The 16409-nt window shown below is 52.5% G+C and overlaps 1 protein-coding gene across 3 annotated transcripts in view; it reads left to right on the plus strand.

Moving 5' to 3' along the window:
* Positions 1-16409, plus strand: part of LOC144154809 (activating molecule in BECN1-regulated autophagy protein 1-like) — a 105046-nt gene that overhangs the window by 9062 nt on the left and 79575 nt on the right. For all 3 annotated transcript variants that reach the window (XM_077685911.1, XM_077685910.1, XM_077685912.1), the window contains exons 4-5: positions 5634-5985; positions 9520-9747. In XM_077685911.1, the coding sequence (XP_077542037.1) occupies positions 5634-5985; positions 9520-9747 (580 nt within the window). The remainder of the gene's footprint in view (positions 1-5633; positions 5986-9519; positions 9748-16409) is intronic.

Below are 16409 nucleotides of genomic sequence, written 5' to 3' on the forward strand. Positions count from 1 at the left end.
CGCCCGATGAGCCGACAAAATCATAGCGCCTCCACCGCCAACGATCGGGTCGTTCGTTCTCGAGAGCAGCTCCGCCCTCTGATTGGAGCGGCAAGTCGGTGAAAAACACCGGCAGTGCGGAAGCGGCAAACACAAACTCGTGACGTGTTTGGTTGTTGTTTATTTACAAAATATCCAGGGGATGTCGATTGTGCGAGGTCCTCTGCTGGCTGCTCGGTTGCATTTCGCACACTTTAAAATTGATTTTAAATACGTTCTAGGCTGTATTCGCCGCTGATATTTTGCAGATGATGTATGTGTGTTCCAACAATCTATCTCTGAAGTTATCTCGCCTTCAAAATTTTGTGTCAGTACCCCTTTAACTGCTCACAGGGCATGATCTCAGATCCTGACCTCATGATCGAAACCGATCTGCTCGAGGGCCTGCGAAGTCGGGGTGTAACAGCAGTGAGGCGCATAACCATACGTAGAGAAGACAAAGAAATCCCTACCAAACACCTGATCTTAGCCTTTGACCGGTCAACACTCCCCCAATTCATCAACGCAGGATTCATTCAGTGTTCAGTTCGGTCATGCATCCCCAACCCGGGGTGCTGTTTTAAATGCCAGAGGTTTCAGCATGGTACTGGCTCCTGCCGTGGTTGACCTAACTGTGCAAAGTGGGCTCAGCACGACCACCCATCTGAAAACCCTCACCTGCAAACCCTCACCCCACGCGACCTACTCTCGGACATGTGAGAAGCTGAAACAGTAGAAGCAGATCATCGATGTTAAGGTCACCTTTCCAGAGGAGCGAAAGGGGTTCGGCTCTTTCCCCTGGGGAGGCCGCCAACTCATCTCACCAGAGCTGGGTGCAGGTCTGGTTTCCCCGGGGACCCAGTTCAGCAAGTCTGACCTGGTCCCACCCTCTGCTGGGTTGTCTCCGACAGCCTAACCCGCCACTACGCCGCTGTTTGAGTCGCCAGCGGTTGCGGTGACGACTACGTCCTCCATTCCCCCTCCCCGTGCCCAAGGAGGGCATGGAGGAAGCCCCGGCGGCTCCCACCCCGTCTGTGCCAGCCGGGTCAGATTTTTAAGGCTAGAGTCGTTGCTCAGGCCTCATACGTTTATTCTGCGACACACAATTTGCGACCGTTATGTGTGTCGGGTGCTTCGCTGGTCATCCACCTTCACAGAGTCGAATAGCTCGCAATCTTTTACGCACTAGCTTGTCCCTTTCATTCTTGTCTTTATTATTATTTTTTTGGCTCTTCCGGTGCAGAAGCAGTGCATCCGCGCATCATGCAGCACTGACGGAACCACTACAAACTAAATTTTGCTGATTTGGTTCACTGCTGTTCCCATCGACGCAAATCAGTTTAGCCGCGCAGGTTGAGAAGGATTTTGCTGGCTGATATCTGTTGTTTCTTCACCAGCGTGGAAACATGAGGGCATCATTGGGAATGGAACTGTGTGGGCAACAGCCGAAGGGCAATAAATCTTGCCCTTTTGGCTGAGAGCCCCGTGCTTCCGTGGGGTTCGGTTCAATGCAGGGGCAGCATCCTGATGGGTGCCGAGCCCACGCCTGTGTGCTGTAGCTGAGCTGTTTACACTGCCGTTGCAGGCAAGGCTCACAGATGTTCCTCATGGGACAACTGGGAGACTGACCCAGCCTCCAGGTTGTGTTTGTGTCGTTTTGTGCATGACTGTTGGGAAACTTTCAAACTAGCGCCTCTTTAACAACCCTTTCTCAGCTCATTCACCATTGTCATGGTGCTCTTTGCCTTTGTCCGCCGGGCGTCATTAAATTTAAATCATCGTCGTAGATCACCTGGCTGAAGCGATCAAGATCAGCCCGCAGGTTAGTGTCCAGCCTTCTTCACGCTGCTGAAGACTCACGAAAAGGGCAAACTGTTCAGGACGATCGTAGAAGACAAAAGGTGGTTGCCACCTTCTTCAGAGACAGTTGAAAAGACGACCCCTTCTTGATAAGAAGCTTTGGGGGATTTGTGGACTAGCCAAGAGACAGCCCTGGTTCTCAGTTGATGCGCAAGACCGGTTTTGCGGTGTTCCCCAAGACAGTGTCATAGTAGCAGTTGAGCAAAGTATTGATGCTTGTGGGAATGTGCGATTGGGAAATGAAGTAGTTCTCTGCACGAAGTTCTCGTCTCCTCAAGCTGTATCTCGATTCCTCATACGTTTTCCACCAAGGGCCTGTTCTCTCGCAAAAAGGTGCTGTGCCAATTGCTCAGTGATTTCTACCTTGCAACAGGAATCTCCGAAGGCATTCCAAATGTCCTCATGCTTTCGGTATGTTGATGATGTTTTAGTGCACCTATCGTCCAGTGGTAACATTGTGGAGGTATCGGGGAAATGTTCAAAGCTGCCCACTGGGGTGTTCAGTTTGCATTTGAACTGTCTGTGCGTGATTGCTGGCAATTTCGAGGTCTTAGCCTCAAGAAAAGCTTGCTGGGGCTGTCGCACCCCTTACGACTCTGCTCATTCCGAGCTAAGTGATTTGGTGTCTTCCGCATGCTGTCACAAATTGTGCAAGCTGCAGGTGCATTCGATAAAACCGCCATCTTGATCTCCGCGAAAGATAAAATGTCCCGCGAGATATATGAAGCATTTGCCACAAAATTAGGGCATGAGGGAGAGTGTGTGAGCACCCCTTCCACTACGGTGACCCGGGATTGACTTTGACGCCCGCTGTCTTTACCCTCCCCCTCTCTCCTGATTCATGCATGTTTTCAACTTGTTTAGAATGAATCACTTGTCAGTGCACTGCCTGCTCATGAAAGACGAAAAATTCATAGCGCATAAAAACAAGGACAGAGAAGAGGAGAGACACCACGAAGCGCTCCGTGGTGTCTCTCCTCTTCTCTGTCCTTGTTTTTATGCGCTATGAATTTTTCGTCTAAGCATCACCAACTAGCCCAGAAATCCGTACTCGTGCTCATGAAAGTGTGGGTTTTTTCTGTGTCCGTCCTTGTCACCATACCCAGTGCAACTTGAAGAAATCATGGCTGCACAAATGTTAACTCAGACTCACTCGTTCAAGGTATAACTGTCGGCCGTGCCAACACGGTAAGGTGCAGTGCATTCCAGTCGCGTATGACTCGTGGAAAAAAACTCACTAAAAACATTGTTCTTGAAAGAGTATTTTTATCAAGTGTGGGACAATGCTCGTTTCATGTTTGGCGCTTGCGCGTAGTAATTAGCCGAATTTTTGTTCAATGAGCTGTGTTGGAGCAGATGCAAAAATTTCGAACCAAGGGCAGTAGGTGAATCGGTACGCCTGTAGCAAACAACTTGAGGGTTCGAGCTACAGTGAAGACCATTTTTAATGTAAGCCTTATAGTGTGGGACTGGATATAATGCGGGTCCTACTGGCCACCAATAGGCCTCCCATAGATCTCAATGCATAAATGAAGCACTTGTAATGCGGTTCCCCAAAGCATAATACCATTTATAGTGCTGTTTTTGGCGGGTCTGCTGATCGACCGGTGCAGCCGGGGTCACAAAAAAGAAAGAGAAACGATGGACTCGGCATTCCCCAAAATGCACCACTCGTCCAGCAACAAGTTCTTTGGAGGACTTGCAAGTTGTCTCGATAAGGCGTTGCTTGCTCAAAGCCTGGGTACATTGGGCGGTCGCCATGAGGCACGTGCCCATGAGTGCTCGACATTTTCTCGCTCTTCGAAGTTTTCGCCGTTTTTTTTTTGTTTTGTTTTTTGCTAAAGCCACTGCGCAAGCTGGGGACTCTTGGCAGTCGGGCCAGGCATGCGCTCCGCATTTTCTTGGTATTTTTAACGCGTTGTGCAGCGGACATTACGGCCAGCTACAACAGCTCCACTGACACTCTAGACTGCGTTTTGCGAGGCAGCCGAGCAACATTTTTCGTCTTTTGTCTTTCTCTTCCTGATCTCCCCTCCTGTAGATGGTATTCGTTGAAAAGTTTAGCGGTCAATTTCTTCTCTTGGCAACACTGGAAACGGCCACAGACATGGCCGATGCGCCACGGACATGGACAAGTACCGCCATCCCGCGGAGCCAGACGTAACTAGTGACGGCGCACTCACAGGGTTCCATGGAGGAGAAGAGGGGTGCCTGATCGGGGGGTTGTGTGCACAACGTCGCCTAGCAACAGACGCTTGGCCACAGATATGGCGGCGCCCTTGCATGGTTGCCTGCATGCATTCCACACCATTGAATACCGGCCATAGGTTGAAGGGGCACTAAAGGCAACCACCAAGTTGCTTCCAAGCCAGTCTGGCCTTCTCACAGCCATGTGTGGGGTGGAAAGATGCCTCGATTGCTGAGAAACTGCCACTCCAACAACTCTCGCTCGTTTACCTTGCAGCAATTGCGCGACGCAAACAGCGTCGTGATGAACTGCTATCGAGCGAGGCACTGTGGAGTGGTTTAGAAGCAACCGAATACCACACATCCCCAGCTAGCTGTTCCTTTGTGCCACGGACCACTCGGCAAAATGGTATCGTGAACCAAGCACCCATGCATAGCTTGCCCCCACAGGCGTGCCTCTTTGCACGGGGAAGTGGCGCCTTTGAGCAGCAGCTAGGGAAGACGTTGGGTGTGCGTACACCTGAAAGGACTGGGTTTTGAAACGTCAGAGCTGTTTAAGCTTTTGCTTGCACCATCTAGCGTTACCAGCTAAAAAATACAGAGAAAAAATACTGAGCACACACGAGCGTGCGCCCCGTGAGGAGTGCGCGACCTCCGACCTTCGAGAACTCTCGGCGTTCGTGGCGTGTGCTGTTCTCCTCGCCACTTCACGTGCATCCGCTCCTGAAGTGGGGAGCACAGACGCCCCCCCCGCCCCCTCCGAGTTCGCGAAGCCGGCTGCTGCAAGTTCTAGCGCGTGCTAACACTTTGGGAGCGATGCGAACGCCTGCAGAAAAAACGATCCAGGCCTGCCAGTCATAGAAGACTTCCAGCTACAAGTTCGGAAATCCACGTGATGTGCAACAGCCGGGTAAATGTGGCTATGCCCACAGCACTGTACAAGAGTGGCACAATTGTCTGGCCGGATATTGCACTGAAATCGGAATGAACTTGTTGGCGTTTGGGTTCATTGCGGGATCTATTGGCTGTGCTTTGTTTTTTTTTCCTTGATTTTCAAACATCACACCACAAAATCTTGTAAGTTAAGTTTTTATGAACTTGTGAAACCGTATTGTGAAGATGTTTGCCAAGCAATTTTAACCACGTCCAGTGTTGGACATAGCCAGGGGCGGCAACACCTGCCGTGACGTTTTCGTTCTTGTTTTAGGAGCACTACACTCGTGCAACTTGTCTTCCCTTGAGCCTTGGCGCTCGCTGAGCGAGAGGCTTTCACTCCACATGTGGTGCTTTGGCCGCACACTGGCTGGCCTTCAGGGGGCCTCTTCGAAAGCTGTCGGACGTTGAGTCTCGCGTGACAAGTGCTTTCTCCAATCTGGCGTCGGTGCTGTTTTTTTCTCTCGGTGTGGTCCTCGCTGCTCTTGGCCCGCCTTTTGGGGGTTCAGCATTCAGGCTGTTACAGTCCGATGTTCAACTAGAACATAGCATTGCTTTCTGGAGTTGGCTAAGGGGCCGTTAGTCTGACGCTGGCAGTGAGGTGTGGTGACAGGGTCATTCGTGCACTTGTGCAGCACCCGGGTGGCCTCGACGCACGGGGACCACCGGATCCACGTGTGCGAGGTGTCCTCGGGGCGGCTGGCGCACACCCTGGAGGGCCACCCGCGCACCCCGTGGTGCCTGGCCTTCCACCCGACCTGCAACCACATCCTGGCCTCGGGCTGCCTGGCGGGCCAGGTGCGCGTGTGGGACCTGCGCGGCGGCAGCGAGGTGTGGCGCTCGCGCGAGGGCACCGTCATCTCCTCGCTCGCCTTCCACCCGCTCGAGCCCCTGCTGGCCATCGCCACCGCCAACCGGGTGGTGCTCTGGCACTGGCGCCGGGGGGCCGCCCTGGCCACCTGCAAGACGGCCTCGCAGCGTGAGAAGGTGGGCTCGGTGGGCCTTTCAGGCAGCCACGTTTTCTGTGCGCCTCAGGGGAGATGACAAATGACTGGCCCTGTCAAGTCGGATGCGTGTGGGTAAACGACAGTTTTGCTAAAATCAGTAGTCATCTGCCATGACTCGCACCATGCGCAAAATGCAGAAAATGATGTGTTAAGACACCGTTGCTTCGTTGTGATGGTTTCGTACGAGATGCAATCGCGCGTTTTTATGGTGATGAGTCTTTGAGTTGATGTTACAAGGCAGATCATTTATGTATAGTATGAATAATAAAGGGCCCTAGAAAACACCGGAAGGCACACTTGAAACTGATAATTTGGCCCCGTTAAAGTCTACATACTGCAAGCGGTTGCTAAAAAATGTGAAATCCAGTGACAATTTGCTGTTATTGAAAATGGCTTTTAATTTGCAGATGAGTTTTCCATGAGACACTGTATGAAAAGCTTGCAAAAAGTCTATGAATATTGCATCAGTTTGGTTTCCCAAGTTCAGATACAGTAGAATCTCGATGATACGAATCTTGCAGGACTGCGAAGAATATTCGTATCACCCAAAATTCGTATGAACGAATACAGACCAAAAAATTGAGCATTAAAAAATAGTTTTCGTTTATTTCTTTTCTTACTTCCGTGTAAACCCTGTAGACTGCTCGATTGCGGACATGCCATGATCTTTTTCTAAACCCAGCCGTTTCTATCAGTTGGGGGAAATGAAGGCCTTGCTTGCTCACCCCTGAGGGTCTGTAGTTCTCCCACATCTCCCCTGTTGGGAACGAGCATCAGGCTGGGGGCACCTTTGCAGTCTTTGATTGACCAGCCTCCATGGCCACGCAGAGCTCGGTCCCCAGCTGTGTCTGAACTGGCCGCCACTGGAATGGACTCAAGAGGGAGCACGGAGGAACTCTGCAGCGTTACGTTAGAGGTGGGGCGATGAGGTTGCACGGAATTCCCACAAGGTGTTGGAATCAGCAGCGAATACCGTGAAAGGTGCTGCTTCTGCAAACAAGGGGCATGGGTGCTGGCAGTGTACCGACGGCGACCTGGGTCCTGTACAGGACAGTGGGCAGTGGGGATCACAGAAGGCCGGACGTTCAGAGGGAGAGTAGCCCGGCGTTGAGTCGGCCAGAGTGCACGAGTGCAGAACGAACTTGGGCTTTTAACTGGAGACATGTGCACACTAAATGACAACCCCACGCGGTAATCTGTGTGGGGTTGTCAGTTGTTGGAGAAGCTGAACGTAGGAAGGAGAGAGATGAACTGGGCAAGGGGCAGGTAACTGACAAGGTGGGCCACTGCAAAACGTAGGAGGGGGAAGTTGTCGAGGACACTGCGCACAATTCAGTTGGTGGAGCTGCTGAGTAACAGAGGCATTTGTGCCTACAACTTGGCAAGGATTGAGGAAGAGAAGAGGAAGCAGAGGTGTAATGTACTCACTGATAAATGAACAAGGTAACATTATTCACAGCATGGGTAAGGTAATACTAGTAGCAGGGTTATTTTATACCAGGCTATGCGCTAGCAACATACTTGTGATGAATGGGCACGCGAGCGGTTGACCGCACAATCGAACCAGCAGGAACTGCAGCAACGACGACAAGAGGAGCCGCGCGGTGTTGTGATCGCGAGGGCTTGAACGACGATGGCTGTAAGGCAAGCGGTGGAAGTTACGTGGGGAACGACCCCGGGGGATGCCTGGTCCACCAGTTGCTGACGCTCCGTTCCGGCTGTTGGGCGCTGCCGTTCCTGCTGTTGAGCCGCGAGAAACGCATCACGACGGAATGTGAGCGCAATCGCTCCCGGGCATTGCCCTCGGACCTTCCGAACTGCCAGAGTATATTGTGTAGAGTAGACTGTGTTGTGCTTTTTCCCATCGTATCTTATGCTCCCGTCGTGTGCTTGTCCTGCATCTTGTTAAATGCATCTTCAACGTGTTAAGCAGTGTTCGTCTCCCCCTGCATGGTCCTTGGTCCATTTTTCCTGCGGCCACCCCTGTCCAGTCGCCACGTGCTCGAAGCGCTGCAAGTACGCGTGTAGGTCGTCGTGTCTTTCATCAAACAGGGGTAGGAGCTTCTGCGGATTCACGACGGGCACATTTGGGTTGATTTCGTTTCCGGCAGTAACGGCGGTGGTGCTTGAAGACGAATCTTCAGCTCCAGGATTGGCATTTCCCTCTCGGCAACTTCCTTGGCTACCTCGGCAGCTTCTCGCCGTCCCTCTTTTTCCTGTTCTGCAGCTTCACGGAGTGCCTCTCTTTCAGCTGCCTGCTGGGTGTCGATCCACTGGCGAAGTTCCAGTCCTGAGAGACCCAGCTGCGTCCCGATCACCACGAGCTTTTCCACATCCATGATGGAATCTTCAATCACGGGTTTTCACAGCACTCAACTTCTTCCTGCAGATGTCAAGGGTGTGCTCCTGGCAGGCTCGCCACTTTTGTTAGCAATGGGCCGAGGAGCACGCAGGCGGAGACGAACGCTGTTTAACACGTTGAAGATGCAGGACAAGCACACGACAGGAGCATAAGACACGATGGGGACAAGCGCAACACAGTCTACTCTACACGATATACTCTGGCAGTTCGGAAGGTCCGAGGGCAATGCCCGGGAGCGATTGCGCTCACATTCCGTCGTGATGCGTTTCTCGCGGCTCAACAGCAGGAACGGAGCGTCAGCAACTGGTGGACCAGGCGTCCCCCGGGGTCGTCCCCATGCAACCGTGCCCTGGTCCGCCGCCGCTTGCCTTACAGCCGTCGTCGTTTGAGCCCTCGCGATCACGACACCACGCGGCTCCTCTTCCTTGTCGTCATTGCTGCAGTTCCTGCTGGTTCGATTGTGTGGTCAACCGTTCGCGTGGCCATTCATCACAACCATAATGGAGGGCCTACAAGTCTAGCTTGTGAGTTCCCACTAGCAGCTAGAGAGGAAGTAGAAAAGGCACTCGCAAAGGCAGGAAAAGAGGAAAAGTTGCAGCTGACGATAGGGCAACCGTGGATCCCTTAAAGGAGGAAGGAGATATCGGGCTGGAACTGCTTGCTGTACTATGTATTTTCATTAGGAAACTTTGTCAGATGAATAGAGCACAATCCTGGGAAGAGACTACAGGCGGTGGGATTCGTTATGTTGGCCGGACGGTGCGGCCAAACGGACGCGCCACACCACTCATTGTAGCCCAGACAAAAACGGAACTCTTTGTTCAAGGATGCCTGTCCTCTATGGCATAGTCACGACTGTGTGGCTGTGCTATTCATTCAAGGACACACGTGTCACCTCTTGATGTCTACCTAGAATACCTGAACGGCGGCACCTGGTGCCAGCCCACAACACCGCAGGATCCTGCCAGGCTTCGGTGCACGTTTTTGAACGGAGAGTGCCAAGTGCAGTGGTGGGGCCTAGCCTGCCAGGCTGCTTTGTCCCACGATGCTGGCGCAGGGATTGTCAGCGCAGTGTGGCCAACTCAGTTGGCCGATGGTTCGTGTGGATTGGCGGCGGGGTGTCTGATGGTGTGTGTGGCGCCCCCTGCGCAGGTGCGCTTTGTGCAGTTCTGCAGCGGCCCGCGGGGGGACTCGCTGGTGACGGGCATCACCAACGTGGAGGGGGGCCCCTCGGCCTCCCCGCGGGTGCTGGACCCCCTGCTGGGGCCCCAGGTGGGGGCCCTGCGGGTGCCCGCAGCGGACGTGGGCGGCTCGAGCCAGCGGCGCAGCATCCTCACCCGCCTCATGGCCATGTACCAGCACCTCGAGGGGCTCGAGGAGGTGGGTGCTGCAATTGTGGAAAGGCCCGCCGAGCGAGTGCTGGCTGGGGCTGTGCAGAATGGAGCCACCTGTAGTCAGACGGGCAAGTGCACCTTGAGCGACCCCATTGGGTGGTGATTGGTGCTTAGTAAGGAGGGACAGAAAGTATGGCTGCATAAGTCGTAATACTGGCAACACGAATTAGTAAGATGGGATTAACACAAAATGAGGACGTGTAGTGTGGCCGACAGTAGGATGGGCATACAGTCAGACCCAACTACAGGCGCCTGAATTGTCACCGCGATCAACTCCATTTCCACTGCACTCTGAAAGGCTAATCTTGCTGCTTTGTGCCATCCATTGCAGCAACACTGCAGAAGTGCGCAAAGGACGCAAAACGGCAGTGAATGACAAAAGCATGGGGACAGCTTGTCTGTCTGAGAAAGCGCAGAGTGGGCCAAAATCATTCTTTTTCGTGGCATGGAGAAGAGGGGGAAAAGGCTTCCGCTGCCCACGAGAAGAAGCTGGGCGAAACCACTTTTACCTTTTCCACAGTGGGGAAAGACCAGCTTGAAGTGGAGCTCCTGCGGCAGCTGACTTTAGGTATATCATGATTCGCTGCCATTCCTGTTTGATGTAAGCACAGTTTTTGCTATATAGGGTCACTGTGTGCATTCCATGTTCAGAAATAATTCAATACACAGGATAATGCAATATGCAGTAATCCCTCGTTAACTTGAAGTGCGAGATTTTGGCGCACGTTAAAGATCCCCAAGTGGTAAAAATTAATCCGGAGCTCTCCACTACGGTGCGCCTCATCGCCTGCATTGCGTCGGCGCGTTAAACCCTACAATCACTCAATCAACTCGAGTCGTACAATCCGGTGAAAATTGTGAGATAGGCCGAGTTTCGAGTAAAGTGAAATGCTGAAAATTTGTGGCCAGGTCACAGAAATTAGGGCTAGTGCTGGCAACAATCTCCATGGCACAGGGGAACTTTTGTGATAAAGGCAAAAAAGTTTGCAGGAAAAACAAATTTTTATTATTGCGGAAGGAATAACTGCGTGATATTCACGCACCTGGTCCCAGAAAAGCGTTCTCAAGCTGATCAGTGCATCGCCTCAACTGTTGATCACCACCGCTCCATCCTGCCTTGTTGCGAAGCAGGTGCAGCAGCATCTCTGTCCTCGAGGCTCCTTGTCGTCTGCGTGATCAGCTGCATTGTCCACAGATGTCTTCCATGACGTAGGACAGCGTTCCGCTAACATCGGCCTTGTGCAGTGCTACTCCGAGTAAATTTGCTGTTCAGGAAGCTAAGCATTTGGACGGGGGCTTCATCAGCTGCCTGCAGTGGGCTTTGCCTCGTGTCCTCCTGTGCCGAAATTTCGGGGTGTCCACGGCTTCCCGCAAAAGCCTCTCAAGATCAGGAAGGCCTACGGGAGGTAAACGCAAGGCGAGAAGAGTTTTAGACTCAACTGGTATTTGTCCTTGTGGCTTTGACTGAGCACCCTCGGCGCAATCTAGAAGAATGAGCTCCTGGGCAGCTGCTTACGAAGAGAGCCACTTGATACTGCTTCTGCATGCCAGTGACAACTTTGGAAGTCCCGATTAGTGCAAAGAAGCCACGATGGGAGAGTTCTGAAGTGCAAGGAAGGGTGGGCACAGCGAGGCCCCCCCCCCAGTGGGATTGCTGCACTTGCTCATGTGCAAATGTGGACGGCTTCAGCTGTGACAGGAAGCGCGCTGTCTTCTTGTTTATTATTCTCCCCGACACTCAAGAGGAGGAGCATAATTGGCCGGCTCGGTCGTTCTCCACCTGTGGAGCTAAATAGGAAAACTTCAATGCAGCAAAGACTCGCCACAGTGTGGCGGGGGGGGGGGGGGAGAAATTGGCGGTGGCAAAAGGGGGACTGCCCTCCATTGAGGGGTGGAGGTGATGAAAACCTAAAAGGTGGCGTCGACGGTTCTTCGCCGGCAATAAGTAGTACAGGCCTTCCATGCCCAAACAGCGCTGCATTAAAGCTTTACGGCTTGCAGGTGGGTGGGTGTGGTTCCCTGATGCCAGGAGATAATTCTTGAAGAGGCCCAAGGTATGGCTGGCTTCCCTGGCGTCGACGGCAACTCGGGCCAGGCTCATTGGTTCAGAAGCCGGGACAACTGGGGAGTGATCGCAGCAGCCCGTTTATTAGATGCGAACGCATCTCATTCACTCGCCTCGTCCCTGCATCCATCCGGCGTTGTCGGCGTCCACCCCTCCCCTATTCTCCTCGCCGCGTGAGCTGCGCTCTCCACCGCTCACCCCCTCTCCTCTCCGATAGCAAACACTCTCTCGCGAGGGGCATTGGATTGGCTTGGATTGGATTTGGATTGGATTAAAGTGGATTGTGTTGGATTGTGTTGCGTCATAGCCGCGGCAGGTGCACTGGAGCCGGCGCGTCCCCTCACCGTTATGCGCGCTGTAATACGCGGTGCCTGCGCCGCTCCGCTCCATCGTTCCAGCGCCGTTCCTCCTCCGCTGTCCAACGCTGCAACGTGAACCCCCTATGCGTCGCATCTACACAGGGGTTCCTGCGAGGGGAGGTGGGAGTTTTTTATTTTGTGATGAGCATATGCAAATGTTGGTGTCAGCTTAAGGCGCATGCCTGGCACCATCTAGGTTACGTAACTGCTGATTATCACACCCTCGCCAGTCCAAAGCGATAAACTGGGATGTCTTCCGGAAAGCAGAACGACAAGAGGGTCCCGGTAACCCGACAGCTCCTTAGATCAGCACAGGAGGCTACTCGACATCTGATGGTAGACAAATCAGCTCCTACCACGGTTAAGCACTTGCCGAACGTGTGGACCACACGGGAGAGCCTTCACAAGGCCTACCTGGCCCATGGCCGGCAATACAGGGATCTCCTCCGAGGGCGCAACAAAACCGCTCTGGCCTGCTAATTCGCCAAGCAGCTCACCCGCTCGAGGTGGTTGAAATACTGCGAAACCTCTGGCAAGCACACAGCGCTCGCAAGTTATGGCAAACCCACCAAGCCATGTCTGGCAAGCGCAAGACATAGAACTCAGCACTGAACATGCAAATGACCATCATGCCAGAGGCATTCAAGGAGACCGCTGCTAAGGCGTCCTTTTCACAACTCTGTCTAGACTTTGGACGGTATATGCACGTGTCTAGCCCTCCTTACCGGCGGATGCATTCATAGGCGGCGGCCGCCACAACCATGTACTTTCGCCGCACTTTCTAACGATCTGCTTCGTTATGAGTTTACCTAATTAACAAGTGCGTCTTGTGCACCGGTGCGTCTTATACACCGGTGGGACTTGTATACGTTTTTTTTTTTTCGGAAGAACTGTCATTTTGAGGGGGTTGTGACTTATACAAAGGTGTGACCTATAGACCGGAAAATACGGTACCTACGTGTTTTTACGAAAATGGTAAGCCTCTGACAGCGCTTCTCTTAGCAACTTTATTGTATGAAATTTCAACTTTTAAAAATGTTCCAATTTTTTCTGCATATTGAACCCTCCCCCCGAATTCATGCCGAATTTTCTAAAAAAAAAGTGGGTTCATTACGGGAGTAAATATGGTAATGTTACAGTCATCAGTAGGTATGAGCTCTCATTGGAAATGACCTGTCTTCTCTAAAACAACCGCGTAGCCATTCCCAGGTCGTTGCAGAAAATTGTTCTATACCTACTGCACGAAACCACACTAAAAGTAAAATGCCTGGAAATGATGAACATTCTAAAGGTACTATCTCATCCGCCCTGGGGAACGGATACAAAATATCTGCTGGCACTTCTTAATAGTGTTGTTTGGTCAAGAATAGACTACGCCTGCATTGTATACCAGTCTGCAATCAAAACAGCACTCAAAATGTTGGACCCAGTTTACAACTTGGGGCTTCGTTCGAACAGGTGCATATCGAACAAGTCCTATTCCATCCCTTCATGTCGAATCAAATCAGTGGTCTCTAGGGTACCAGCACGCCTACGCTGCTCTGATGTATGCCGCAAAGATCACTCCTCTGAAGGAACACCCTCTGAATACCGTAATGAAAAATAACGCAACTGATCATCTCTTTGAAAACCGACCATCCATAGCTCCACCTTTTCCGCTGGCCGCATCACACCTCGTCAGCGAGTTCCAAGTTCCTCTTACTGATGTCTACTGTACCTCAATTTATGATTTGGTTGCTCCGTGGGACACTTTCCCAATTCATTGTGACATGTCCTTTAGAGAAATACAAAAGAAAAATGTACCAAGCTTCGTCATCACTCGGCATTTTCTGTTCCTCCGCGACAAATACAAGGCAGCTGAATTTTACGCAGATGCTGCAAATGGCCCCCTACTTAATATATCCAAAACAATGAACAGAAACACAAGTATATTCACTGTTGAATCCCCGCTGGGGTATGCGCCACCGCCACCACCATTGTCATCATCATTAGCACATGATCCCTGCCTTTAAAGTGATTCATCACGTAGCGGTCAGCCATGACCCCGAACCCTGCTGCCTGTCTCCTCCTTCCGTAACATTTTGGTGCCGACAAACCCGGGAAGAAGACCAGGGACCGAACTCGAGAGCAGCATGATGCCAGTGGCTGCAGGCAAGTGGGACCCACAACCGTTTGCCGCCGTCTCACCCTGAGCCAACTGGTCCGATGGCTGACCCTGAGCGCAGCACTCCAATGACCGTTACCCTCGAGGGCACCGACGCCAACAGCGGCGTACGTACTTTCTGCCTCGAGGGTCGAGTAGCTGCCCAAACTGAGCTGACATGGTGCGTCGCCATCCCTGGTGCGACCACCACGACTACCGACCGCAACGCTCACACCTACGCAGAGACGCGACGTTCCGTCCAGACCACCACACTTGGCTACAACCTTGCGGCTACCGAAGACCGAGGTGATGAGCTGGACTCTCTGCGCTTGTTGCGGAACCATGCCCGCTCAAACGTTAAAGCTATTCTTGCCCATGTTCAGCGAATTTGCACTCCGTTGCCTGCAGTCTGTAAAATTAACACCTGCCTAGAAAATCTGAAACTTAAGCAAGCATGCCTAAAAAAACTGGATGCGGCAATAATTGATTTAGTCGACAAAGAACTTGAGGAGGAAGTGGAAACTGCTGAATTATACATCGATTGTTTCATCCGTGCAAGAGTACTACTAAATCACTACATCGATTCCCGCAAGAAAAGAGTGCCCCCAGAATTGAAAGGACCAGACCGTCGTCTAGAAGAATTGATAGCAAGGCTTAAAGATTGTTCGGCTGATCCATGCACAAGGGTGTCCGACGTGAATCAGACCGATGTGAGAAGTGCCCTCCCGAACGAGCCGACAGAACAGCAGCCTGCTAAAGGGAACGACGAGACATCATCAACAGTGAAGCATGCGCAAGCGGGCATTGCCGGAGTGGGAGTGGCGCGAGCTCCTGAAGAAGCACGTGTTGAGCCGCCACCGTCTGAGTTCGAGTTCCTATTCGTTCCAGACTTCATGAAGGAGGAAGCCTTGCCCGAACTTCTCGAAACCGCACGGACGCATGCAAATAACTACCCGGCATCTAGTGAGTTTCAGGAAGGCCTACTTGACAGCGCAGGCCCAGACAATGCGGCGAGCTTAAAGCCTGCCGACGGAGTCATTGCTACTTCCGCGAAGGGTTCGTCTAGGACAAAATGTCGTCGGCCTGGAACCCCACGTCATTTGAATGTTTCGTGCATGGTCACCGCATGGAAGAGTAATTGGAAGAGCGCAACAAGGACCAGAAATCCCGTAAACCGCCGATATGGCCGGTTCTTACTTATGAAACGGACCCACCCTACTCGAAGGCAGAGAAGCGACCTTGGAACACCGTTTAAATCATCGCTCGGAAGCTCCCGTAAGACCTACCATAACAAGACATGGAGAGTTGCCCGGCATTGCCTTTGGTATGATCGCCACATGACCACCGAAGGAATGAAAACATTTCCCGAGGCTCGGCACACAGTTTGGCTGCCGTCTGCTTCCACCTGGCGACGCTTGGTTATCCGGAAGTCGGCATGCCGGTGGAAGCACCGCTGGAAACGGAAAAGGCGACAGAACCAGAAGGCAGCTTGCAAGGACTGACGTTACGGATTTTCCCCCAGCATCGATTGTCTCGCGGGCGGGAGTAAAGATGTGGCGAGCGGTCTCGACCCGACGAGATTCAACGACATTTTGGATGACCATTCGTCACTGGAGCCAGGCGTGCCTGAGCACCGACAGCAGCATATCGAGGAGCTGGACAAGGACCCGCGTGATTGCCATCGACATGTACAGGATGCGAAAATTCAAGGGGAAATTGCGCAGCACCGTACAGTTGTCTGAAGCACTTCAACAGCGGCGCATCAGCACGTACCGCAACAAGAAGCCGGAACTTCCGCTCAAGTTTTGGGCGAACTGCGGGGCTCGCTATGAGAGCATCTTACCGAGACGAGCGTGCTGGAGGACTTGTGCCAGAACCTGACACGCTGGAACGTGATAGAGACTAGGAGCCAGCTGGAGAAGTGTCGTACTGCTAGCAAGTTCGGCCCTGGCGCGTGGTTCATGAATCTGCTTCTTTGTGGCATATGCACATTGCGGCGGCGGGAGGATGTTGAATCCCCGCTGGGGTATGCGCCACCGCCACCACCATTGTCATCATCATTAGCACATGATCCCTGCCTT

This window comes from Haemaphysalis longicornis, unplaced genomic scaffold (assembly GCF_048455015.1).
Source record: "Haemaphysalis longicornis isolate Haplotype H1 unplaced genomic scaffold, Haemaphysalis longicornis Haplotype H1 scaffold_93, whole genome shotgun sequence".
NCBI lineage: Eukaryota > Metazoa > Arthropoda > Arachnida > Ixodida > Ixodidae > Haemaphysalis > Haemaphysalis longicornis.